This window comes from Neltuma alba, unplaced genomic scaffold, assembly GCF_004799145.2.
Source record: "Neltuma alba isolate B1F8T4 unplaced genomic scaffold, ASM479914v2 tig00006815_pilon, whole genome shotgun sequence".
Classification (NCBI taxonomy): domain Eukaryota; kingdom Viridiplantae; phylum Streptophyta; class Magnoliopsida; order Fabales; family Fabaceae; genus Neltuma; species Neltuma alba.
Genome location: NW_021634588.1, coordinates 142,964 through 170,048, shown reverse-complemented (window position 1 = coordinate 170,048; position 27,085 = coordinate 142,964). Strand labels below are relative to the sequence as shown.

Below are 27,085 nucleotides of genomic sequence, written 5' to 3'. Positions count from 1 at the left end.
ATTGGGATATTCAAAAATGGTTAAAGAGATGAACCTTTTCATATGACATGAATGAAAATTTGCGATCACAAAAATTTCGTAGAAAATGGTGATGGTGATGGTAAATTTGAGGAGTGTCAGATATATTATTAAAAATTAATGATACAAGAAAACATTAATAGAAGCAATTGCTGATTCATTACAAGTATTATTAACAATACTTTTTCATAACTAATACATATATCTAAAAAATAAAAATAGGAAATTGTTTTAGAAAATTAGGGAAGGTTTTGAGAGAATATTGATGTTCTGTGATATTTTTCGGACATCTACTCTACACACACACACATATATATTCTTCGACCAATCAAACTGAGACAATATGCGTATCAATTAGATGATTGGTTCCTAATCATTGTGAATGGAGAAAATTTAGCTGAAGAGATTTGTTTATTATATTACCCAAAAGAGATGAGCTTTTACTGCTAATGAAATATGCTCCTCGTATTTCACCAGAATAAATAAATAAAAAATGATATATGTGGGTGAATAATTTAAAATGCTACTGAAGGCATTAGACTCAGATAATTAACATTTACTTCAAAAAAATTAAAAGAAATTTGGCATGATTTGTATTTTATACGTAGATCTTGGTTCAAGTTTGATCCATGTATTCATCTATAGAAGAATGAAAAAGGAGACGAACCTTCTCACAGCATCAACAAAAATTTCCAACCACATAATCGTCAATGATAATTTCCTCAAATGATGGTGATGTTGATGAGTGCGTCACTTACGTTGTTAAAAATTAATGACACAAATCAATCATACATGCAACGACAACCATTTCTTTCTATTATTTTTAGACACCTCTCATGACCAGAATGCCTCAAATGAGAGTTATTAATTAATGTTAACTATTGATTGATTAATTTGAAGTTATAAATTAAATAATTATTTCAAATCAACTTTCATCAGCTGATGCGAACAATTTGTTTTATTGATAGAAAATTTAGACGAATCAAATTAATTAAATGATAAGAATGTTTTTAACATCAATTGTTTTTACTTTAAATAAAAATTTTATAGTCCTTTTTCATGAACCAAAAATCTTCCTCTATTGAGTTACTAATATTTATCACGCTAGTTGACGCCAATATTTCTACGTTGTAAAATAAAATTATTTGAAAACTTTGGTGAACCGCTTGTGTATAAATGACCCAAGGATCACTCACTTCACATCCACAAGACGCCTACCCTATTCTTACTATATCCAATTGAAAAGAATCCTAGGCATGTTCAACTCTAAGTTCAATTTCTTTTGGCTTGTTGGAGTTTTATGTCGCTTTTGGTGTGCAGGGTGTTCCAATATAAACATCAGTTGCGCAGAGACAGATAAGGAAGCTCTTCTCAAATTAAAACATGGTTTCGTTGATGTGTCCGGCATGTTGTCTACCTGGAAAAGTGAAGTTGATTGCTGTGAGTGGAGTAGAGTATCATGCAATAATTTGACTGGTCATGTTATCAAGCTCGAACTTCAAGCTCAGTGGAGTGAATTTGGCGAAGGATTGGGAGGTAATATCGATTCCTCATTATGTGATTTGCAGCATCTAACTTACTTGAATCTCAATGACAACAATTTCGAAGGGACCAAAATTCCAGAATGCATTGGCTCACTTCGTCAACTAAGAGAGTTAAGTATTTGGAGTGCTTCAATTGGTGGCACTATTCCTCCTGGGCTGCAAAATCTATCCCGTTTGCAAACTCTTGACCTTAGCTCTAATGACTTGATTGTGAAAGATCCTGAGTGGGTTTTTCACCTTTCTTCTTTGAGATCTCTTGCCCTCTCAGGCGTCAATCTAAGTCAAGCTGTTGATTGGCAATCATCATTATCCAAAGCTCCTCATCTATGTGAGATTCACTTGGGTGATTGTGCTCTTATGTCTCATGTCAATCCTACTTCATTTGTCCACGCTAACTCTTCCAGTTCCCTCAGAGTCCTGGATCTTCAGAAAATTATTTAGACTCTTCAATCCTATCCTGGTTGTCTAACGTTAGCAAGGTCTTAACAGATGTTGATCTCAGTTATAACGCTTTGGAACATATTTTTCCAAATACTTTTTCAAATATGAATTCTCTTGAATCTTTGTCTCTTTCTTGTAATTCTTTGCGACATATTTCTTCAGATGCTTTCCTAAACACCACTTCTGTTGAATTTCTTGATCTTCAAGTCAATGAACTTGAGAACAGCATCCTAAAATCCATCTCGAATTTGTGTAGACTGAAAAAATTACTGTTGTCCAACAACAATTTTTCAGGTCAATTAAGTGATTGGATACCACAGTTAAGGTGCGCTCAAAATAGTATAAAGGACTTGTTTTTAAATGACAATCCTTTTAGTAGCGGACCATTTCCCGATTTTTCAAGATTTTCAAATCTGGTGACCTTAGATCTTGTGAACACTGGTCTTCATGGGCCATTACCGGTGTTTGCTGGATTTATATCGTTGGCGAGCTTATATGTGTCTAACAATAGGCTAAATGGAAGTATTCATCCAAGTGCGTTTGGACAAGTTCCAAACCTTGTTTACTTGGATCTTTCTTCAAATAGGTTGAATGGGAATATTCATCCAAGTGTCTTTGGACAAGTTCCAAACCTTGTCCAACTGAATCTTTCTTCAAACAGGTTGAATTCTGTCATTAATGAAACACATCTTTCAACTCTCTCTAACTTGAGGTATTTAGATGTGTCACAGAATATGGTTTTTTTCAACTTCAGTTCGCATTTTGTGCCACCTTTTCAATTGAAATTGTTTACAGCAGCATCGTGTAATTTTGGACCCCACTTTCCCAGCTGGTTAAAGTATCAAAGGGAGCTTCAGTTGTTGGACATTTCTGATGCGTCAATTTCAGATTCGATTCCTCAATGGCTTTGGCTATCTCCTTTACAACAATTGAATCTTTCCCACAACAAACTTTATGGGGAGCTGCCAAAACCAATCTTGAAAATGGACAAATATGCAATGGATTTGAGTTTTAACAATCTATCTGGTCCCCTACCATATTTCCCACCAAATGCAACAATAGCGTTGCTTCTCTCAAATAATATGTTTTCAGGAACCATATCTTTCATCTGTGCAACTCATCAAGCAAGCTTATATCATCTTGACATTTCAAGCAATTTTTTGTCGGGAAGACTTCCTGATTGCTGGGGGCAACTTCCTTCATTGGAGGTTCTAAGATTGGAAAACAATCATTTCTACAGGGCAATACCAAATTCAGTTGGTACTTTGAACAATCTTAAAAGTATCCATCTGAATAACAATAACCTCTCTGGGAAATTGCCAGCTTTCATGAATTCTTCGTACTTGTTGTTCATTGATTTTTGGACAGAACAATTTGGCTGGAAAATTGCCATCATGGATAGGGCAGTACTTGCACAATTTGATTGGTCTACGTTTGCAAGCAAACAATCTTTACGGAAGCATTCCTTCAAATTTATGTAATTTGCCATTTCTTCAAATCTTAGATCTCTCAAGAAATAATATAACGGGAAATATACCTCATTGCTTTGGTAATTTGAGTGCTATGTCAAATATAACATCTATGAGCGAAGTCATTGCATACGATGCTTCTTATTTCTTTGCTGTATCATCAATTATGGACACTGCAACATTGTCATGGAAAGGATAATATGTTGAGTACAGTAAGAACCTTCGATTCATGAAAACCATTGATCTCTCTTGCAATCACTTAACAGGAGAAATCCCAAGTAGCATAGCTGCACTTGTGGCATTGGTTTCCCTAAACTTGTCTAGAAACCATTTGAAAGGTTCCATTCTTGTGAACATGGGTCAAATGAAAAGGTTGGAATCACTTGATTTATCATACAACTCTCTTTCTGGTGAAATTCCTATCAGCTTCTCAAGTTTGAGTTTTCTCAGTGTGCTGAACTTGGCCTTCAACAATTTATCAGGAAAAATTCCAACTAGCACCCAACTTCAATCCTTTAGTGCCTTCGATTATATAGGAAACCAGGGGCTTTGTGGCCCTCCACTTACAGAGAGATGTCCAAGAGATGGGAGTTCAGATCTGAATCCCAATCCACGTGACATTGATGTAGATGGAGGTGATAATCTCATAAGCTTTGGGTTTTATGTGAGCATGGCTCTTGGCTTCATTACTGGATTTTGGGGAGTTTGTGGGACTTTAATTCTCAAGAAGTCTTGGCAACATTCCTTTTTTCACTTCTTCGAAAACATGTATGACTGGATTTATGTTCAAGTTGCTATTTTGAAGGCAAAGATAAAGAGAAGATTCCAAGGGTAATAGGTAAACATTTTTTTTTTGCAATATAATTGTGATACCCTAATAATAAGATTCATCCACTGGAATATTGTTGTGCATTGCAATATATGATCAATCTTGAGAAACTATTTACTATGTGATAAGTTCAAAATTTTTATATATTTTTGTTCAAAAAAATTTCTTAATGTTACTTTTGTTTCTCTCAATCTCATGAATATACAACTACTATATAACGCAACCCTTGATGCTAATTGAAGAGTATGCACATTGTCATAATATATTAGTGAATTGCTGTTACCATGTGACACATGTGAATTATATCTGAGCCCATATATACTTTGTATAATTTAAGAATATGTGATGACTTTGCTTGATCACGTAGATGGTTGGAGAAAGTTGCAGAAATAATCATCTTGTTGGCGAGGTTTTGACTATTTTGGGATGCTAAATTACGAGCGAGCAAGACTGGATCTGCTCCATCTTCTATGTTACTTTCTTGTTTTGTTCATATTTCTATCTCTTTATGTTTCGATGTAAGATGAAAGCTAGGTCACTTGTTAGCCGTTGCAATGTTCCCTGATCCATATTGAGTGAGATGTTCTGTGAATCACTGCAGAGTTTAGTGTTAAAAGAGCAATTTCATCATGTACGGTTCTATTTCTTGGCAAAGAAAAAGTATGGTTTCTTTTAACCATTACGTTCATTGCATAATACAATTATTCACTAACATCCATTAATGGGTCAAACTACTTTCAAAGATATTGGATTAAACAACAAAGGTAGTAGCCATTATGGGACAAACTTTTATATTTTCTTCTTTTCACAAGTTGTTGACGTCAGAGGGCGTCATCCCCAAGCATATTAGATGACCAAATTGACCATACACAGAAGCAATAATGTCTCTATGATGCAGGACGGGGAGGTGAATGGGAGAAAAGAGGAAAAGAGAAGGGGAAGAGAGAGAATAGAGGAAAGAGAACAGCAAGAAAGAAAGGACAAATCAGACAGAAAAAGGGTGAAGAGAACTCAGAGGAGGAGAAACTCAATAATATATTTATTCAAATCATAAGGCGTACAAAGCAAATGAGTTGATGTTCTATTTATAAGTCTCAACCTAACTCTAGAAATTAAATGCGTAATATTCTAGAAATCTTAAAATTAAATGACAATGATAATTGATAATAAAAGATAGCAATCAAAATTAAAACCCTATTTCTAATAATGATAAATATATGAAATATAAAAAATCCTAATTAGTCATTATTCCATATCCCATCACTCCGATTACCAGCAACCAAAATAGTTCAAGCTGATCAAAAGTATGTGTCTGGTTCAATCATCATCCCAACAACCACCAGTCACAGAATCAGATTGGGATTTCTGGTCAACTTTAGTCTAACATAACTAGCAACGATTTCACTAGAAAATTATGGTTTGCTAAACAAAACTCTCATATTAATAAAGGCACTTTCTACTACCGTACTCCATAGGTATACTACTGCAGAACAGCTTCAATGCATTACAACGGACATCACCATAAACAAACATGAACATACATACGACGTACATGCACATACATATACATACACATACACATACATATATATATATAAACACAATAAAAATGCAAATACTTGACGGCATTTTTGCATGCATCTACGCATTAACCATCAATGGCAGATTGGTCAACATTGTTAAGAATAAGATCCAACTCTTTGGCAAATTTCTTCATGCTTTCTGGTGGAAGGCAAACAGTTATGATTCTTCCTTCCTCACATTTGCTATTTGTATATCCAATGTATAAAGTGAATCCTTGAAAAGTGCCAAGTCCACTCAAAACAGGACCAGCATACACAGCCTTTGCCCCGCCCAAAATCAACATCTTTAAATCCAAGATGAGAAAAATCTGCAATAATAAACGACCTCACTGTTGTGAAACTGGGTTGTCCTCTACTCACCAAGAAATCAGCCACAGAGTGAAAATACTGGCCATTCACTACATCCTTTGCTTCTCTACCCAACTCCAAACCATACTCTAACGGACTCTCACACAGTTTTCCGGTGGTTGAAACCGCCGTCGGAAGCACCACGGCGTTCCTATAATACCCTTTTGGTAACAGAGGGTTGAATATATCACGTCCCATGCGTGCATTAGCCAGGAACATGAGACGAACATCGTCTTGTGAGTCTAGGTCTAAAGCTTTTGTACGACAATACCAGAGACAAGCCGTGACAAGGTCGAATGAGATTGATTGGGTTAGGTGGTTGGGGAGTAATCTACGGAGGGATGAGACTTCGGAGGGTCCGAAGAACACCGATGAACAATGTTGGTAGAGGGAATAGGATCACCGGCCACTTCATCGTACTCATGATGGGTGCATGTAATGTTTGGTGGGTCTCTTGCGTTTAGAAGCTCTCTGTTCCAGACTGGGAGAATCGAAGGTTGGGTTGCACCTTTGGCTATTTCGGCGAGGGCTTTCATGAATTGTGCAATACCAGGTCCATCGCTCATACTGTGATTCATGCGAAGACCAAAGATGAAGCCACCACACTTGACAAGTTACCTATAATTTATGAAGATGGATCATGTCATTAAAGATTTTAAATCTGAACCGTTCAAATGAGATATAGACGATTCAGATCTGATGAGCTTCTGAGATGAGCACCGAAATTGGTTCCATAGTAGAGAGATGGTGAAGAGATAATCTCTGTGGGTCGCACCAATTTTTATTTAGCAATTTCTCTGTCCAAGAATTAATTTCTCTCCCTTCCCCCCATTTTCACTTCCAAATATACCCTTTTTATCGTCCACCGAAGCATGACACGTTTTTGTTCAACTTAAAAACTCTACAGTTTTGTCTTTTTGACAAAGCTGTACAGTTAATTTTAATTATATCTACAGCCGGTTTTGGGGCACTGTACACTTGGGGTTTCTTAATATATTATTATCTCCGATATTTAATATAATAAATAATTTGATATTTAATTTAGTTTTAAATATAAATTTTAATCTACTATGTTTCTCATTTAAGACTAACGATTTTAAAATTAAAGGACTAAAAATATACTTTTTGAAGTTAAAAAACCATACTAAAACCTTATATAAAAATAAAAAAACTAAATGCATACTTTAACCTAATATAAAAGTCAGTATATAAAATTATTGATCCATGCAAATTTAAAAACTTTGATAGATATAATTAAAATAATAAACATGGGATTGGGTTTGAATGTAGTTGCAATATATATTATACGTATATTATTTATTTCAATTGATATAACTAATAAAGGTAAATAAATTTACTAGACGAAATACTACATCTGATCTTTAGTAACAACTTCTCTGTTATACTAAGTGTAAAATTAAAAAAAAATATTTTAATGTACTAAATGTATTTAAAAATATATTTTAGAATGCAAAAGATAAAATTTTGTTCTATACTTAGATTCATTAGATGTATTTCTCTAGTAAAATTAAAATGCATGGCTTTTCTAATATGAAAAATTGATAGGAATATAATTTGGAAATTCTGTTAAACTAAGCAAATTAACTTACTTTTTTTAGGAGCAAATTAACTTACTTTTTAACTGCAAAGCTTTCAAGCAAAGGGAAACGGTACCGTGTTTCGATGGAAGAGAAAGATGGGCATTGTTGGAAGTGAAAGTCAGATGAAGAGAGAGAAATAAATTGATGGAGAGAGATGGTTAAATACTACCGGTCGTAATTATAAGAGCTAGTTGATTAATTTAAAGAAATTAAAGAAGTAAATTAAGTTAGTTATTTGTCTTAAATAGGTGTTATTTTTTCTAAAATATCCTTGCTAATCAAGTGTATTGGCTAGAATTACCATTATTAGAAGGACTACTTTTAAAAAAAATATATAAATATGAAAGACAAAGTGGATTGGAGTCTTATATTTTTGATCAAAATAAAAGTCAAACAAGTTGTTATATTAAGGATTGAAAATAGTATAAAAATTTGTGGGACCCACTGGTTAATATTTCGAGGAGCCATGTAAGAATGAAGTTATATGAGCTGGCTCTCTTTTATTGCATAGACCACAAATAATGTGGTGCGGCGGGTTCACACAAGAACTTCTCCATATTAGTATTGCAAAATTCCCTCTCTGATACACGCACTGCTTCTCATCATAGATATAACGTCTACTTGAAGATTTTAGCTTGATTCTAATTAAATATCAGGTCACATTTGTTCTTGTCAACCATATATTAAAATTTTCTTTTCTATAATATATCCTATTTATTGAACTATATATTTTTTTAATCTCTGCGCATTAAATTTTAGTAACTAAATAGTAGAGTCATATTTGAAGAAATGTCACAAATTCTCTATATCATAAATTACAAATAACTAATTAAGGGAAAATGGCCAAAAGAAAAAATACTCGTTGGATTTCAAAATGACAAATAGTTGGTGCTAACTATTCTTGTAATAACTTTTACATGTCAGAATATGTTAAAGTCACCTATTTATTATTTTAAAATTTAACAGGTATTTTTTAATCATTGTTCTAATTAGTTAAGAATTAAGTTGATCTTATATTTAGAATGGTAAGGATGGGATGAGGAGAAAAAGAAGAGAAATATGATAAGAAGAGAGGATAAAAATCTCTCGTAAGGAGATTTGCTTTAATTCTAAATGTAATATTTCAATTCATTTTGTTTCTCAAGTTTATACTTTTTACCTAAACTCTCTTTATTGATTATACGTATTAACGGACTTTTCATATTAAGCAAGTGGTTTCCGATCCAAATGACAAAATAAGTAAAATGAAATATTTTATGAAAAAGAAATATTTTATGAAAAAGCAACACATTTTCTTAATTTATACAAATTAATTAATTCTCTAAAGACAGGAGAGTATATACTTTAGCAAAAAAAAAAAAAAACGGAGAGAGAGATGAATGTGAGAACTGAATGAGCAAGATGGGGCAGTAAAGGTTTCTATCTGAACCTGGGGGATAGTAAAGAAGATCTTGGAAGCATGGAAATGGAGGATGAAGATCATCACCAGACTGTTGAAGGGTGACATCAGCATCAGCCTCAATGAACATAACGCCTTCCCCATTACAATCCACCAAAAGTTTGCGACCTTCACCTTCTCTGAGTCTTCCTGCAAATGGATAGTAAAACACAAGTGTCTGAAAGAAGCTCCACTTCCTGAGAAGTAGGCTTCGGGGAGCAATACGCTTCGGTTGGCACCTCCTCACGGTGAAGACAAGACTAGAAGGGGCTTGTAGCTCCGCCATTAATAAGTTCTCAAAATCAAAGTGGGGAATTTGAGAGAAGATCGAGACATAGACGATAAGTGTGTTTAGTATTAGGATATTGATACTTCGTTTGGAGGGTGTTTACGGATTTATATACTTGCTGGTTTTACGTGTCCTGTTAAAAGAAAAAGCATTTTGTGAGAAAGATCTATGTCAATTCTTTTTTTTAATTATATGATACTCATGGAATGAAAACTCAATCCAGATTAGGCAGTCAAACTAATAAACCAATTTCTTAGTTGGAAGGATTAAATTTCATTTTTTTTTCCCTCTCTCTTTGTTAAAGTTAAAACGACATCGTTTGAAAAAAACATGTCACATTTGTGCTTTATTAACTCTTTTGTTGAATTGTATAAGATCTATGCATGGATGCTCCATTTGTTTGTGAATTATTAATGTCTTTTTATTTAAATATTACAAGATTCTCATTACTACTGTGATTCCTTTCATTTAAAGTTTTGAACGGATAATTTAGACCCAGTCTCGTCTTATCCAATCCCTTTCCTTCAAAAGCCACCAATGCTTATCTTGACATTGTCTTTCCTATTTCTGCTGCTTCTATGTGCAACACTTGAGAGCAACATTTGCTCCTATTTATTGTAATTCCTCCATTCATTATTTATTTATTTAAGGAAGTAGTGAGAATCTGAACGGTGGGAATCTGAGAGTAAAATAGAATATTATGTCATTTGCATACTATTGTACCAACTATTCTTTTCAAGCTTCCCCTGTTTCGGTAATAGAAAAACAGAGTAGACTAAAAGTGTTCATTAGCAACACAAAGGCTGTCTTCAAGAATCGATTATAGATTTCTCAGAATCTTTACTATATATATAATTTTATAATATATGACCGCAGAATCTCTGTAATTTTCATCGAATCATTATATGCATATAATGAGAGTTATCCCTTTGGCAACTGGCAAGAAGCGGGTCAAGTAATAGAGGTTCCAAACAAAGTCAAGCTGATCAGTGGAGAAGATCTTTAAGATGTTCGCTGCTTCTTAGGAGAAGTATTTAACGGTGTTAATACTTATTTAATGGCAGGGATCAACGGTTCAAACTGTAAAAAGTTAAAGGATCCAATAAAATAAAATAAAAAAAAAGCTCAAGACCTAATTCAAAATTGAGGAAAACTACATATATATATATTGATGGCTAGTGTATCCCATTTTCCAAACGGATCTTCTCATTTGATGCTATTATTTTTATGAGTTAATGACATTATTAGTCTTTATAGTTTGATTGAATTTTGATTTTGATCCCCATAGTTTTAAATCATCAGTTTTGGTTTCTATAGTTTCATAACCTTTTGGTAATTTAACAAACGGTCTCCATATTTTTAATAGGTTATGGTTTCTGTCCTCTATACTTAAAATCGGATCAAATCCTTGTGAAACTATAAAGATCAAAACCACCTATTTGAAACTATAAAAACTAAAACCAAAATTAAATAAAGCTATAAGGATCATCAGTGATATTCATTCTATTTTTTTAATGGATTACCTTTGCAGCAGTTTATATGGGACAGGTGGTATATATACAGGTTGTAATGTCTTTCTCGTTCAATGTTTTTGTGCTGCTAATTTATGTTGGGTTTTTAAAAAATGAAAATTTTTTCTTCACGAAGATTAAATCTTCAGGTTATCTGCATTAATTCATTCAATTGAACCGTTCTAATTCTGATTTGAAGCATATGTTATATAACAGGATATCCTCTCTGTGCCCGCTTCTTTTTCGGATGTCACAAATTGAATAACACAACCAACATTTTTTTATAGGCTTTTTAATTCTCATTCTTGTTCACTTTCTATATCTGTCTTGTATCATGATATTTTTATTATAATATGATTTTGTCTTTTATAAAGAAAAAACCAACTTGGCTGCGAGGAACATTACATGTAGAGAGAAAGGGAGAGGGAGGGAGGGAGAGACGGCTTTTCTAACTTCAATAATGGAGATTGGAGAGTCAAACCATTGAAAATCTCACTTGTAAATTAGGCATTTCAAAAAGTAACTAATGTAAAGGAACTGACATAAAATATCACTCTATTAATGTGTGTGTGTGTAACCCTGATTTTAAATGTAGGGCTTAGATAATTGATTTACATTGATTAAGAAAAATAGTTAATTTATTTATTTGTAAAAGGCATATTAGTTTTGCTCAAAAAAAAAAAGGCATATTAGTTTTTGTAAAATACATCTCCTTCAAGTTGGCCAAAAAAAAATGCATCTCCTTCAAAGCTATCGTTATTGATAGGACAAATTAAATTAAATGTCTGCAATTAGTAGAGGTAGTCAGTGAAAAAAAAAACAATTAACAAATATGGGAAACATAAGGGATTAAATTTTATGCTTAAGATCAAAATAAAACAGAGTCAATCAAATCGCTTCTTTGTTTAGAATGGAGAGAGTATAAAACTAGTTCGAGCCGAGTTAACTACAAGAATTGTGGAAAACTTTTGAAAAAGAAAAAGAATTGTGGAAAACTAGCATAATTTTTGGATAGCATGACTTTTTCTTTTCTTTTCTTTTTTCCGGCCGCCAATGACTTTTCAAATATTATATGTAAATTTGTGTACACATGTGTGTGTCAATTTATAATAAAATAAATTACGTTATTTATAAGTTATGATAGCATAGTTTATTTTTCAGATTTTATATAAAAATACATGAAACACATTTGGATGTTCAAAAGATAGGCGTAAGTAGGAGGCTGTTGTGCTATTTTAAGTTATAGTTGACGTCACTTACAAGTTACAAATATGAATAGTTGGATATTTAAAAAAAACTATCATTTTCTCCCAAATTAATTTATTTAACAATACTAATTTTATAAGAAGGGAGAATTACAATGGAATCCTAATGAAATAAAATAATTATTAGTAAATCTCAATGACAAGTAATTGATTGTTACTCGTTATCATGAAATTTATTATTGTAAACTACTCTATTGTTATTAAAACTTTTTAGTAATTATATTCTTTACTCAGAACTTCATAACAATTGTACTTTTTATAAAGATAAATAATAGGAGAAAAGAAAATGCATCATGGATGAACCATCTAAACAACTCGCAAAATTATATGCTCTGGCTCTCATTGGAGTAACTCATTTGTCAGTCGGTTCTTATGTATTCTGTGCCTGTTTGTTTCTACAACTATCATTATATTAATATGGAACATAATTAAAATTCTTGAAAAAATATTAATCACAAGTCATAGCAAGATAATTTATTTTAGTTATTTTACTTTTGGGGATTTTGTATCGAACACGACAAAGGCATATTTTGTTCTTCACTAAAAAAAATATGAAGAAAAAGTTTTCATTCTCCCCAATTTGATCATCATCTTCGGATAAACATGCATAAAACACGGAAACATCTGCAAAAACACTCATTTGTCCTCTCCTTTATTTTATGGCTTGTTTGTTTATGCAACAATCAATATGTGCGTGTGCGTGTGTGTATATATATGACCATATTTATATCAAGTTTCTTATATTTATTATGTCAAGTTCTCCAATAACGTATAGACATATATGTCCTACTTTTAAAATATTATCATTTAATTATAAACTCACATAAAAAAACATAACATTAAGTCAACATAATAGATATAAAGAACTTAACATACATATTTTTCATATATACATGTATATGTATAGTTGATGATAAAATATACCAACCTTAGATAAATTAAGAAAATCAAATAAACTTGTTAGTTATTAAAAAAAAACACAATCTTTCTAAATTACTCCCACAAGACAACACACACATATATATATATTAATTTATGAAAATTAATTTGGGAAAAATGATGAACACGGGAAATAAAGTAAATTATGATTTTATATTTAGGACTAAATCCAACCACAACTAATTTTTATATTAAGAATTGAAAATAGTATTAGTTATAAATAATAACAATATAATTAAGTTTATTTATTGTTTGGCCCATCAAACTCATCTTTCATTAAAAAAAAAAAAATGAAGACAAGTTGTCATTCCCACCAACTTCAATCAGCAACTTGATCTTCAGCCGACAATTAATAAACGTGTGCATGAGAACCATCAAAACGAGTTTTTTTTTTTTGGGGGGGGGGGGGGGGAGACTACATAGATACACTCACCATCAAATGATACAATACTACCTCTAATCTTTAATATAAGAGCTAGTTGACTAATTTGAGTAGATTAAAAAAGTTTGTTAAGTTAGTTATTTGTAATAAATATGTGTCATCTTTCTTATAATGTCCTTGCTAATCAGTGTATTAATCAGAACTATTATTTAATGGAACATTTAACATGTGCAACTATTATAAGAACTACTTTGAAAAAAATAAATAAATATGAAAGACAAAATAAATTGAGGTCTTGTATTTGGGATTAAATTGTATGTCAAACTAACTCTTATAATAATGACCGGAGGTTGTAGATAGCCTATTTGTTATTTACATATTCAGTTCCTCTTTGCTTCTACATAAGTTACTACCAAAGTAAGTTGTCATTTGTTTTTTCCTCTGTGTCAGTGCTCATAAAACTTACTACTCTTGATCATAAATATAAGAACTACTTAAGTAATTTAGATAAATTAAAAAATTTAGTTAAATGAGTTATCTTTAAGAAGTACGAGTTAATTTTCCTAAAGTATACTTTTAATCATAACTATCATTAATATATGTAATCAATAAGAATACTTTAAAGAATGAATTATAAATTTAAGAGACAACGAAATAAAATCTTATATTTAAAACAATATCAAATCATTACCTTTTTTTTGCCTAAAAATCAAATCATTCGCCTAACTTTTATATTAAAGGCTGGAAATAGTATTTCTTGTCTTAAATATAAGATCTAGTCTGTAACTATAAACTAAATCTTATATTTAAGACAGAAAGCATCAACTTTATGGACTTGGAATGCAACATGTTGGCCAATAGTAATCCCATATGCGGCGAGAGGCTACCTCAGCAGTTCTAAAAAGCTGATGCATACTAACACATTGATTACAAGTTGCTACATTAAACTCGTGGCTTCTCTACAGAGCTTACACTATCAGTCATCATTACAACTTGTATCTGAAGTCACGACAATATATATCAACACAAAAGTTAGGCGAATAATTTGACCAATGGTTTAATCTTCTACGCTCTTAGGTCTCAATATCATATTCGAAACTATTAATTACATTATTCAACATGCAGCGTGCTGCTGTGGTTAAGACACTAGAAAAGAACTTTACAAATGCACTGATAATTAGCATATATGGACTAGGCTAGACATAGCTTGAAAACTTCTACCTTCAAAGAAGTGTCAAATTTTCTGCCATTTGAGACTCCAAAATTTCTTGAAATATTCTTTTGGAGAAAAAAAAAAGGACGTGTTATAGATTACTAAATAAAAACTACAGAATTACAAAACCATTATTTGTGACATCCGTGCTTCATCAATACTTTCATCAGTATCTTCCTCTTTTTTGCTTACGTCAATATGTTCGCCCTGGTCGGAGCCTTCCAGCAATTGCTGCTTGGTTTTTGTAATGCTTTCGTCACTCTGTATTAAGAAAACCTGATCTACCAAGAAAGAACTTCTTTTGTAATTCCAAACAAGCATAGAAATGTAATCCTGAGGTGAAACAAGGCCTTGTTCCTTCATGGAACTCCTTTGTTCCTCCAAAGTCTTTGGATCCTCAAATTTTATATATTCTAGCAATGCCTTTTCATGGTCAGCCTGGAAATGGAGTGTAGTCCGTCTCAGGCACAAGAGACATCCTAGTATATTGGAGGCCATCAATTGATTCAACAAGACCCATCCTCAGCAAATTATGGCACTCAGGAGACTGGCCTTCTTTCTCCTTTAACGGACGGCTCAAATTTCGAGAACCAATCTTGTATACTTTTGCTCGTGAACAGAGCTTGTATTTGGCAGCATATAACTTTGCAATAGAACCTCGTACTATGTAAGAGCAAAAGTTAACAACCTTTTTCCTATTGTCTGCAAACCTGTACCATTCAACCATGGTTGACAAAAACTTGTTTATTTGGGCATTGGTATGAGCTTGAGTGGCATGAAACATTCTAAAACAAGGCTGTGGATCTGGGTCTCTATCTCCCATGAGAAAGTTCAACTTTCTGAATTGCTTAATGCATTGCTTTAAACTTGCGGTGACTAATAAAAGGGTTCCTACGCCCTTTTCACTGATGATTTTGCCACCTGTAGCAGTGTATCGAAGGATTGGATAGACCACCCTCCTGCATAATACATGATCAAGAACATTATACCTTTAGTGATATGTTCTATAGGGAGGCTCTCATTATCAAGCTTGAGCATATGCTTCTGATCGCAAAACTCAATCAATTGCTTTCTCAGTGTGGCAGCATCCGCTCTTGGACCCCGAACACCAATTAAGATATGCCCTCCGTAACGTATATAATCCATCTTCCGGGTTTTATCAGGTCCACTTGTGGGCACAAATTCTGGCCAGGATGTGTTTCCTTGCTCTGCTTCACTTTCAGATCTCTGCTACTTCAGGTCATTTTTAGTTGACAATGAAGAAAAGCATAGAGAAGATCCGCAGTTCTCACTTGCAATTGAACCATAGCTCTTCAACCGAGGATGACATCACAGAAAATAGGAATGAAAGAGATTAGATATTAAACTTCCAATAAAGCGAATTGGAACTCATGAATTAAATTTGTGGCTGGCTTTGAAAGAAAGGTAAAACCAGACGTTAGAAATCAGAAATTCAAATGGCAAAATTCAGAAGCTCAAAATGTCAAAACAGAGCACTACTCCGTCACATACATTAAAATAATGTATATTGACGTATATGATTTATCCAAACTGAGATATGTTTCATAAATGTGGAAGGCATTAATTAATTAAAGAAAAAAACACAAGAAACGGAGATTTTAAGTTAGAAACAACTCAGAATTTAGCTTTAAGCAAAACCTTGTCAAGATCCCAGGAAGTAATGGAAGATCTGGAGTTAAAGTAAATATTGGAATGCTTGTGAGTCCAGGAAGCACTCATATGCCAAAGCCCCAGGTACCACTGTCGGACATACATTAAGACACCAAACTGCTTTGGGTAGGCTATGAAGTTAGATTCATACGCGGGAACTTCGTAAATAGTTTCTGTTTTTGTGTTCCTAAAATCAGACAGAAGTCTTTTACGCAGAAGCCACCGAGGTTTGGAAGGTGGAGCACAAACACATTTGAAAATTCGTAAATGACAATTCCAAACAACCATTTTATATGCTCTAGACAGTTAAAAACCCGAAGGGAACAAAACAAATATCGTAATGTGCATTATCACAATTTGATGCCTTAAGCATATTCTGAATATCTTTTATAGCGAAATTGCGTGTCTGTTTTAAATAGAAATGTTATAGCATTTAGAATAAACTGTAGCCAGGAAGTTTAAAAGCAGTTCTCATATCCATTACTTTTCTTAACCTCTCAGCATCTCCAAACCTTCCAACACCAGCAAAAATATTGGACATAAGAACATAATCCCCAAAATATTCTCTCCCCACCTCCAGTATTCTCCTCATCACCCTCTGACTAATTTCAACATTTCCATGAAAATTGCAAGCACCTAGAAGTGTCCGCCAAATCACGACATTGGCAACCTCAGGAGGTACCTACAAAGCAATATTTTCAGCTTCCTCCAACCTGCCTGCCCTTCCAAGCATATCTAATAGACAGCCATAGTGCTTGATATCTGGCAGAAGCTGACAATCATTAGCCATTTTATGGAAAAACTTGAGCCCCTCCTCCACCAATCCTCCATGACTACACGTGTTTAAAACACTCAAAAACGTCACATGATTTGGCTTGATCCCAGCCTTTTCCATGGTTTCAAAATACTCTACGGCCTCTCTTCCCAGACCATGCATTGCAAAACCTGGGATCACTGATGTCCATGATACCAAATTTTTCTTGTAAGCAGATATCTCCTGAAAGAATCTGCTTGCACTTGCTATGCATCCACATTTTGCATAAGATTATATCAGTGAATTCATAATGCGTATATCAGAGGCACTGAAGCCTCTCTTTTCCGCATAGCCATGGACTGATTGACAAATCACAATGAACCCAAGATTTGAAATGGCTGGGAAAATGGTCAGAAGAGTCACTTCAGTTGGTCTTATGTTATCTCAAATAACCATTTCCCTAAACGTAGTCAATGCTTTACTAGGCTTATTCATGCGTGTGAATCCATCCATAATAATTGTGCAGGAGAAAAACACTCCGAACTGGCATTTTATAAAATAATGACAAGGCAAGGTCAAACTCACCGCATTTAATCAGACCAGTAATGTAAACACAGTTTTTCCCCCCCCCCCCCTTTTCCAGGCATTCGGTCGAGCACTTGCGCCGCTTCGATTAAGAGACCCCACGTTGAGTACACCTGAAGTAAAGCAGTTTGTACATATAAGTGAAAGTGAAAACCCACTTTGAATATGACAGAATGAATCTGCATTCCAAGGTGAACGCAGTTTGAATTGGCGCAGGCATGACAGAGGAAGGCATGAGTATAGCTGTCAAAGGAACAATAAGTCAGAAATGCATGGCAGTTTAGGGAAGATATACCAAACCTAACAGCTTCTTCAAGAAAGAGGCCAAGAGAGTAACAGCGAATCAGAGTGTTGAAGAGAAGCAAACAGGAAGAGGCGCAATAAAAAGGGTATAGAAGCATCCCAGAGGTGATGATATGACAGTGGCCCTGCTGGGCAGCTTGGTGGTTTGATGCGTCTTTGAGTGACCAACTGCTGCGGATGCGTGGCTCGGGAATGGCAGGAAGACATACTGAATTCAGAGGAAGGATGGCGTTGAAGAATTTGGAGAGATATGGCTAATAAACAAGTGGACACAGGGTTCCTCCCCTTCAAATTTGACAGAGGAAAGAATGGTCACAAAGACTCAGTGTAACATGGCTGTTTGGTAAACATTTTTTTTTTTTTACTCCTATATAATTGTTACACCATGATAATAAGATTCATCCGCTGGATTATTGTTGTGCATTGCAATATATGATCAATCTGGAGAAACTATTTATAATGTTGATGAGTTCAAAGGTTTCAAAATTTTTTATTCAAAAAAAATTTCTTAAAGTTACATTTGTTTATCTCAATCTGGTGAATACACAACTAATATAATGCAACCCTGCAAACTAGTTGCGGAAATTCTCATCTTGTTGGCGAGTTTTGACTATTGGGATGGTGAATTGCAAGACTGGATCTGCTCTTCTATATATGTTACTTTCGTTTTTGTTTAGATTTCTTTCTCTTTATGCTTCTGTGTAAGATGAAAGCTAGGTCACCAGCTAGCTGTTGTAAGTTCCCTAATTCAAAATATATTCAATATTATATATGTTTACTTGTTAATGATTTTAATTTGTTTCTTTTACTTCTTGTTTGACGAATGTTTGGTAAGGAACTAACAGTGGGGGTTATAACATCATTTTTTTAATTAATACAGACAATTTAAAGACCCGCACACCCTTCACACACAGACGCCCACTCCTACTTGGCAACATAAGATATAGAATCGAGACATAAGCTCTTGGTAGCATTGTAGCGTCTAAAGGGCAACTTTCAAGGATGATCATATATTGGGCTGTATATAATAACACTACCATATTTAAATGATTCAAGAGTTCACGCACAAACTTATGAATTTTTCTTGTTACTTAATTAGTGATTAATTAAATTTAATTAAACTACAACCAAAAGAGGAAAAAAAAAAAAATGAAAACCACGACATTATATCCCCCCTCAGCGGACTGGAACACTTGTATATTATTTTTCAACTTTTAACATCATATATTTCCTGCACAACTTAGGTGGATGGCGAAGAAGACCTTCTTCTGGGGGCCGATATCATTGAGATACCACTCTGAAAAATCAATTACATTAAAAGCTATTCCATTTAATAAACTCAAGATAATGGACTTATCATGGCTATGGGTCTTATAATTAACTATGGAACAATTGCCCACACAAATAATGATGGTTCAACTTACAAAGATAATAGATTAAACATTTTTGTGCCAGAATCAAATTTATTTTATTTCTAGCACATATTTACATGTCTCACTAGATTCTGCAGGCATATAATTTTTTTATTTAATACAATAACTATATAACTTTGCTTCTTTCTTCTTGAATAATTTTTTGTCATTCTGTGCAATTTTTTATATTAAATTAAGTATAAAATTACTTTTCAAAATACGATAGAAATATTAATAATAAATTCAAACAAAACAGGGCTAATAACTTTGCTTCTAGTTGATATCATCTTTAAATAAGAGTTAGTAGAATTTGTTTTGCCCGATTCTAAATATAATATCAATTCATTTAATATCCTAAATTCATAATTTTTTTAAATTCTCTCTATTAATTATACATATTAAGAAGGTTTTCTGTCAAGGTGGTAATCCCCAATACAAAGGAAATTTTAAGAAAATCAAAATGCTTTTTTACAAATAACTAAACAAATTTCTTAATGAATTTGTAAATTAGTTTTTTTAACTTTTATGTTTAGGACTGTCAAAAAATATCATATATATATTTTTTATAGAACTAGTGTATTATTTTTTTTTAGGAGAGAAAGAGCAACAATGGATAGCGTCATTCAAACATCAGAAGCTATCAGGACAGATCAACTACCAGACCATACAAAAAAAGCAATACTGTCTCTAATAAGTGAACACAATAACAAAGAAATGAGTTTGGGTGGTGATGAACATTTCAAGTGAGTTTGGGTGGTGATGAACATTTCAAGTTTATCAGATTTAGAGGTCCAAATTTATTTTTTTATTTTTATTTTGTAAAGCAATGATTTTAAGGGGTATAAAGTTTAGAATAAAAATAATCCTTTAACTATTTTTTTAAAAAATAATTATTTATTTACAAATAAATAATTAAAATGCCTAAATCTAGATCATCCACATTATATCTGTACAATCCAGATCCAATGAGCCTAGGTGCTTATCACCCTCAAAAAACCTGCAACAATAAATCATCTAAAACTGTTGTGAAACAGACGTCCTCTACTCACAATCGTCTACGATCTAAACCGGACGATTAATTCGGGGATAAAGGGAATTAAGAAGAACCTTCTCATATACTGCATAAACTGACCATAACAATGCTTCTCCCCCCCCCCCCCAATACACACACACATTTATTCAAGGAGAAAAAGGGATGTTCCCCTTTGATTTTTAAAAAATCCTTACTCCTAATTTTCTGACGGAAAAAAGAATGAAGAAGAAAAACTATTGAGCGTCATTTCCATATTGTTAGACATTTGGAAAGTCATGGAAGGATTTTTCCAACGCATGTTATTCTAATCCTCATTAGTCAAAGCCGTGTTCGGGAAGTTTGAAACTTTGCAAAATTATTAATTGGAGGGACCAGAGGCAAGGTGTCACCTGAATTTTTATATCATTTTTCTAAATTTTAACTGGAAGTTTTTTTTCAAAGTTTAACAATGAAGTTAGCAATTCTTATATTTTACTTTCAATAAATTATATGCTTGTATCTATTTAACATATCTTATAACTTGATATCAAATAAATTTTAAGCAATTTGAATTCTGAAAAATATTTGTATACTAGCAGAAATTATTACATGTATTACTAACAGCATTCTTATAAGTAATACGTGTATTTGAAAAAAAAAATTATTAATATAGGCTAGTATTTTTATGGTAGTAATACCTACTCATTACTGTGTCTATGTCTTTAGGGGTAGAACAAAATAGAAGAGTCAAATGAGCTTTTTTCTTTTTGTTTTTTTTCGACCTTTAAGTCAAACGAGCTATCTTCCTCAACCAATCAATCTGATACACACAAATTAATGCGACACAATCTCATATATATTTTGATTCCTGTAAACCTCGTGAATGAAGCAAATTTACTTGGAAGAGATTTGCCTATTACCCAAAAGAGATTAGCTTACTGATAATGAAGTATGATCCTCGTATTTCACTAGAATTAAAAAAAAAAAATGATATATGCAGATGGTTAATTTCAGGTTTATTAAAGACATGAGACTCAGATCAATAAAATTAATTTTAATTACAATAAAATTAAAAGAAACTCAGCGTGATTTACATTTTATAAGCAATAGGTCTATTGACGAAGGAAAAAGGAGTCGAACCTTCTCACACTTCATGAACAAGAATTTCCAACCACATCATCCTGGATAATAATAATTTCCACAAATGATGGTGACGGTGATAATAAATTTAAGGAGTGTCACCTACGTTGTTAGAAATTAATCACACAAATATGTTATTCATGCCACAACAGCCTCTTATTTCTACTTTCCTAGACACCATTCATGACCAGAACGCCTTAAATGAGAATGATTGATGTTAACGATTGATTGATTTTAAGTTAGAAGATAATATTATTTCAAATAATCTTTCATCAATTGGTTCAAACAAGGAAGAAGAAGAAAGGAAATGAACCTTCTCACACGGCGTGAATAAAAATTTACAACTGCATAATCCTGAATGATAATTTTCACAAATGATGGTGACAATGATGTGGTAAATTCAAGGAGTGTTGAAACATCCGTCCTTTTACCCCATTTAATACCAAGAAAATCATAAATTAAGCCCAAAGATTAAAAATTTATATTTTAATTCTCTGGTTTAATGGTAATTCCAGATTTTTTTTGTCTAACTTTAAAAATTCATAACTAATTATAGCAAAATTGTATTGAGGTGGTTTAAGTTGTAGATAGGTTGTACATAATTGAAGAATAGTTACATCGTACTCCCTCGGTCCCCTTTTATATAGAAATTGAAAGTTTTTTCTCCAAAATACCTTTATTTATGCGTGGAGAGAGAGAATAAAAAGAGAATAAGAAAATTATTATAATGAGAGGTATAAAAGAGAGAGCATGTGTGATGAAGAGAGATGATAGTTTGGAAAATGAGATAATAAATATATTAAGTATTAAAATAAGTGATTAATGGGGATAAAATAGGAAATTTGTTCCAAAAATTTAAGACAACTTGCAAATACTACTTATATTTATGGACAAGTTGGAGATGGTAGTTATTACTTGTAAAAAGGCGACAGTGGGAGTATTTGCTTAAATGAGTTGTACTCGGTTCCGTAAACAAATTTCACAGACTTCTAGGTGATAAAATACTTCCAATAGATACTTCTCAGCAAATTTTCCATATTTATAACCCCATTCGTCAATATTATTCTGTTTATATCCTCATCATCACTTGCTTAAGTTTATTTTGAAGTTAATTTCATTCCCCAGCATTTCAATTACTTTGCAAGCCATAGCCCAGTTCCCATTTATCATATTATTGTTTGGATTGGAAAAATTGCAAAAGAATACATTGAAAATAGAAAAATTATGAAAAGGGATCCTGTTACAACATTAATATTGGTTTTGATAACAATTGATAAGCAAATGATAATTTTTGTCAGCAGTTCCCCGCATGTAAGTTTTCAATTTTCAAGCTCTTTTTTGGTGATTTTTGTTATTGTTTCGACCCTGAATTTCAACAACAAACAATTTAATGGCCAACATATTGCAAAACAATATGAGTTATGGATGAGAGGGAAATATTGTTTTATGATCCAAACTGGACAATTAATCCAGGGGATAAACGAAGAACCTTCTCACATGGTACGTTGACTGACGATAAAAATGTTTTTTTTTTAAAGATATAAATATATACATCTATTGAAGGAGAAAAAGGGACGTCCCTCTTCTCATGCGGCCTAGATAACAAAATCCAAACTCATAATTTTTCAAAAGATAAAAATTAAAAGAAGAAGAAAAACAGTAGTTGATATTGCCATTTCCGGTGTTAGAAATCTGGAAACTCATGGAAAGTTTTTCCAACGCATGTTATCCTAATCCTGCAGATTAGTCAAAGCCGTGTTCAGGGAGTTTGAAACGTGACGTTGCACAATTATTGATGGGACCTAATGAAATGTATCACATGAATTTTTACATTACATCCACGGCTTAATATAAAACACAGTTGATTAATTACTTAATTATATTATATATTACATAATCTTTCTAAAATATTTATATGTATTATTATATTAAATATCAGTTTACGAGTCAGACAAATTATTTTAAAAAAATAATAAATATAAATACTTTAAAGTAATTTATTTAATATCTTCAAATTAGTCAATTAGGTTTTATATTTAGGATTTATTATCATTTTTCTGAGTCTTTTAGGTCAAACGAGCTCGGAATATGTATCTTCCTCAACCAATCAAACTGACATTAATGCCCCTGATTCTAATTCTGATCAGTCAAAGCCGTGTTTATGTGGGGTCCATAAAATTAAAGGAGTTCATATCCTTCTTATACGGCATGAACAAAAATTTTCAACCATATAATCATCAATAATAATGTCCATAAATGAGATTTTAAAAAACCAACACATGTTTATTCTAATTTTAAATAATTAATTTAACTATATTTGTAATATTTTTAAATTAGCTATCTAACTTTTATATTATTGGGAGGAAGCACTACTAAATTAACGCAACATAATCATATATATATATATATATATATCTTATATTTTGATATCTAACTGTTCAATTAGAAGCCTTAATGGTTACGGTTAGTGGAGTATGGTCTTCGTATTTCATGAGGATAAACAAATGATGATACATGGGGATGATCAATTTAAGTTTTAGATTTTGAAGGCATGAGACTGATATAAATAAAATTAATATTAATTTCAATAATATTAAAAGGAATTCGGCGTCATTTACAGTATCATATAAATAAAATTAATATTAATTTTAGTAATATTAAATTCGGCGTCATTTATATTTTGATTCAGGCTTGATTGGGATATTCATCCATGAAATGGATAAAGAGATGAGCCTTTTCATATGACATGAACGAAAATTTGCGATCACAAAAAATTTCGTAGAAAATGGTGATTGTGGTGATAAAATCGAGGAGTGTCACTTATATTATTAAATTAACGATACAAGTCAGTCATACATGTTACAACAATTTCTTATTTCTATTTTTCTGGACGCCCTTTATTGCCCTAATACCTCAATTGAGAGTGATTGATGTAAACTATTGATTAATTTTAAGTTAGAAATTAATAAGTATTTCAAATAAACTTTTATGAGTTGGTTCAAACAATTTTCCATTCCAAGAGAAAACTTAACTGATCAAATTATTTAAATGATAAGAATGTTTTTAACTTAACCTCAAATAAAATTTAAGCAACTTGAATTGTCCAAAAAAAAAATTAATAGAAGAAATTACTGATTCATTACAAGTATTATTAACAACATTTTTATGAGTAATACATATATCTAAAAAAATTAATAAAAATAGGAAATTGATTTAGAAAATTAGGGAAGGTTTTGGGAGAATATTGACGTTCTGTGATATTTTTCGGACATCTACTCTACTCAAACTATCAAATGAGACAATATGTGTATCAATTGGATGATTGATTCCTAATCATTGTGAATGGAGAAAACGTAGTTGAAGAGATTTGTTTATTACCCAAAAGAGATTAGCTTTTACTGCTAGTGAAATATAAATTAAATAATTATTTCAAATAAATTTTCATCAGCTGATTCAAACAATTTGGTTTCTTAATAAAATTTAGACTAATCAAATTAATTAAATGATAAGAATGTTTTTAATAACATCAGTTGTTTTTTCTTTAAATAAAAATTTTATGGTCCTTTTTCATGAACGAAAAATCTTCATCTATGGAATTATTAATTTTTATCACATTGATGAGAATAATTCTTCCGTCTGTCATAAAATTTTTTTAAAAACATGGTGAATTGTTTGCTTATAAATGGCCCTAGGATCATTAACTCCAAATCCACAAGGCGTCTTCCCTGTTCTTACTATATCCAAATGAAAAGAATCCCAAGCATGTTCATCATCATGTTCAGCTCTAAGTTCAATTGCTTTTGGCTTGTTGGAGCTTTATGTCTCTTTTGGTGTGCAGGATGTTCCAATATAAACATCAGTTGCGCAGAGACAGATAAGGAAGCTCTTCTCAAATTAAAACATGGTTTCGTTGATGAGTTCGGCATGTTATCCACCTGGAAAAGTGAAGCTGATTGCTGTGAGTGGAGTGGAGTATCATGCAGTAATTTGACCGGTCATGTAATCGAGCTGGCTCTTGCTGGAAAGGAATTGAGAGGTAGTATCGATTCCTCATTATGTGATTTGCAGCATCTAACTTACTTGAATCTCTATGGAAACAATTTCGAAGGGAGCAAAATTCCAGAATGCATTGGCTTACTTGGTCAACTGAAAGAGTTAATTATTGTTTCAATTGGTGGCACTATCCCTCGTGGACTGCAAAATCTATCCAGTTTGCAAACTCTGCGCCTTGGCTCTACTGGTTTGATTGGGAAAGATCTTGAGTGGATTTCTCACCTTTCTTCGTTGAGATCTCTTGACCTTTCAAACGTCAATCTAAGTCAAGCTGTTGATTGGCAATCATCATTATCCAAAGCTCCTCATCTGTCTGAGGTTTTCTTGGACAATTGTGCTCTTATATTTCATCATGTCAGTCCTGCCTCTTTTGTCCATACAAACTCTTCCACGTCCCTCAAAGTCCTTTCTCTTGCAGATAATAATTTAGACTCTTCAATTCTACCGTGGTTGTCTAACGTTAGCAACGTCTTAACAGATCTTGATCTTAGCGATACCGCTTTGGAACATATTTTTCCAAATGCTTTGAATATAAATTCCCTTCAAGTTCTGTATCTTCACTTTAATCCTTTGCAACTTGGTCCCAAAGCTTTTTCAAATATGATTTCTCTTCAATCTTTATCTCTTTCTCAAAGTCCTTTGCGACGTATTCCGTCCGATGCCTTCACAAATACCACATCTCTTGAATTTCTGGATCTTCAAGAGAATAAACTTGAGGATAGCATGGTAAAATCCATCCAAAATTTGTGCAGATTGAAAACGTTACGGTTGTCCTATAACAGTTTTTCAGATCAATTAAGTGATTGGATACCACAGTTAAGGTGCGCTCAAAATAGTATAGAGGAGTTGCGTTTAAGTCACAATCCTTTTAGTAGTGGACCATTTCCCGATTTTTCAAGATTTTCAAATCTGGAGATTTTAGATCTTGAGAACACTAGTCTTCATGGGTCAATTCCACAATCATTTGGGCACTTACCTCACCTTTTCGAATTGTCTTTGAATGGTAACAATTTAACAGGGCCATTGCCGACGTTTGTTGGACTTGCATCGTTGGAGTACTTAGATCTGTCTAACAATAGGTTGAATTCTGTCATTAATGAAACACATCTTTCAACTCTCTCTGAATTGAGAGTTTTAGATGTGTCACAAAATATGATTTTTTTCAACTTCAGTTCGCATTGGGTGCCGCCTTTTCAATTGCATGGATTTCTTGCAGCATCATGTAATTTTGGACCCCACTTTCCTAGCTGGTTAAAGTATCAAAGGGAGCTTCGGCGGTTGGACA

The 27,085-nt window shown here is 32.7% G+C and overlaps 1 protein-coding gene across 1 annotated transcript in view; it reads left to right on the top strand.

Moving 5' to 3' along the window:
* Positions 1 to 1,330: 1,330 nt before the first annotated feature.
* Positions 1,331 to 27,085, top strand: part of LOC114751209 (receptor-like protein EIX2) — a 47,326-nt gene continuing 21,571 nt past the window's right edge. The window contains exons 1-2 of the mRNA XM_028939873.1: positions 1,331 to 1,713; positions 25,937 to 26,879. Of these exons, the coding sequence (XP_028795706.1) occupies positions 1,425 to 1,713; positions 25,937 to 26,879 (1,232 nt within the window). The 5' untranslated portion in view covers positions 1,331 to 1,424. The remainder of the gene's footprint in view (positions 1,714 to 25,936; positions 26,880 to 27,085) is intronic.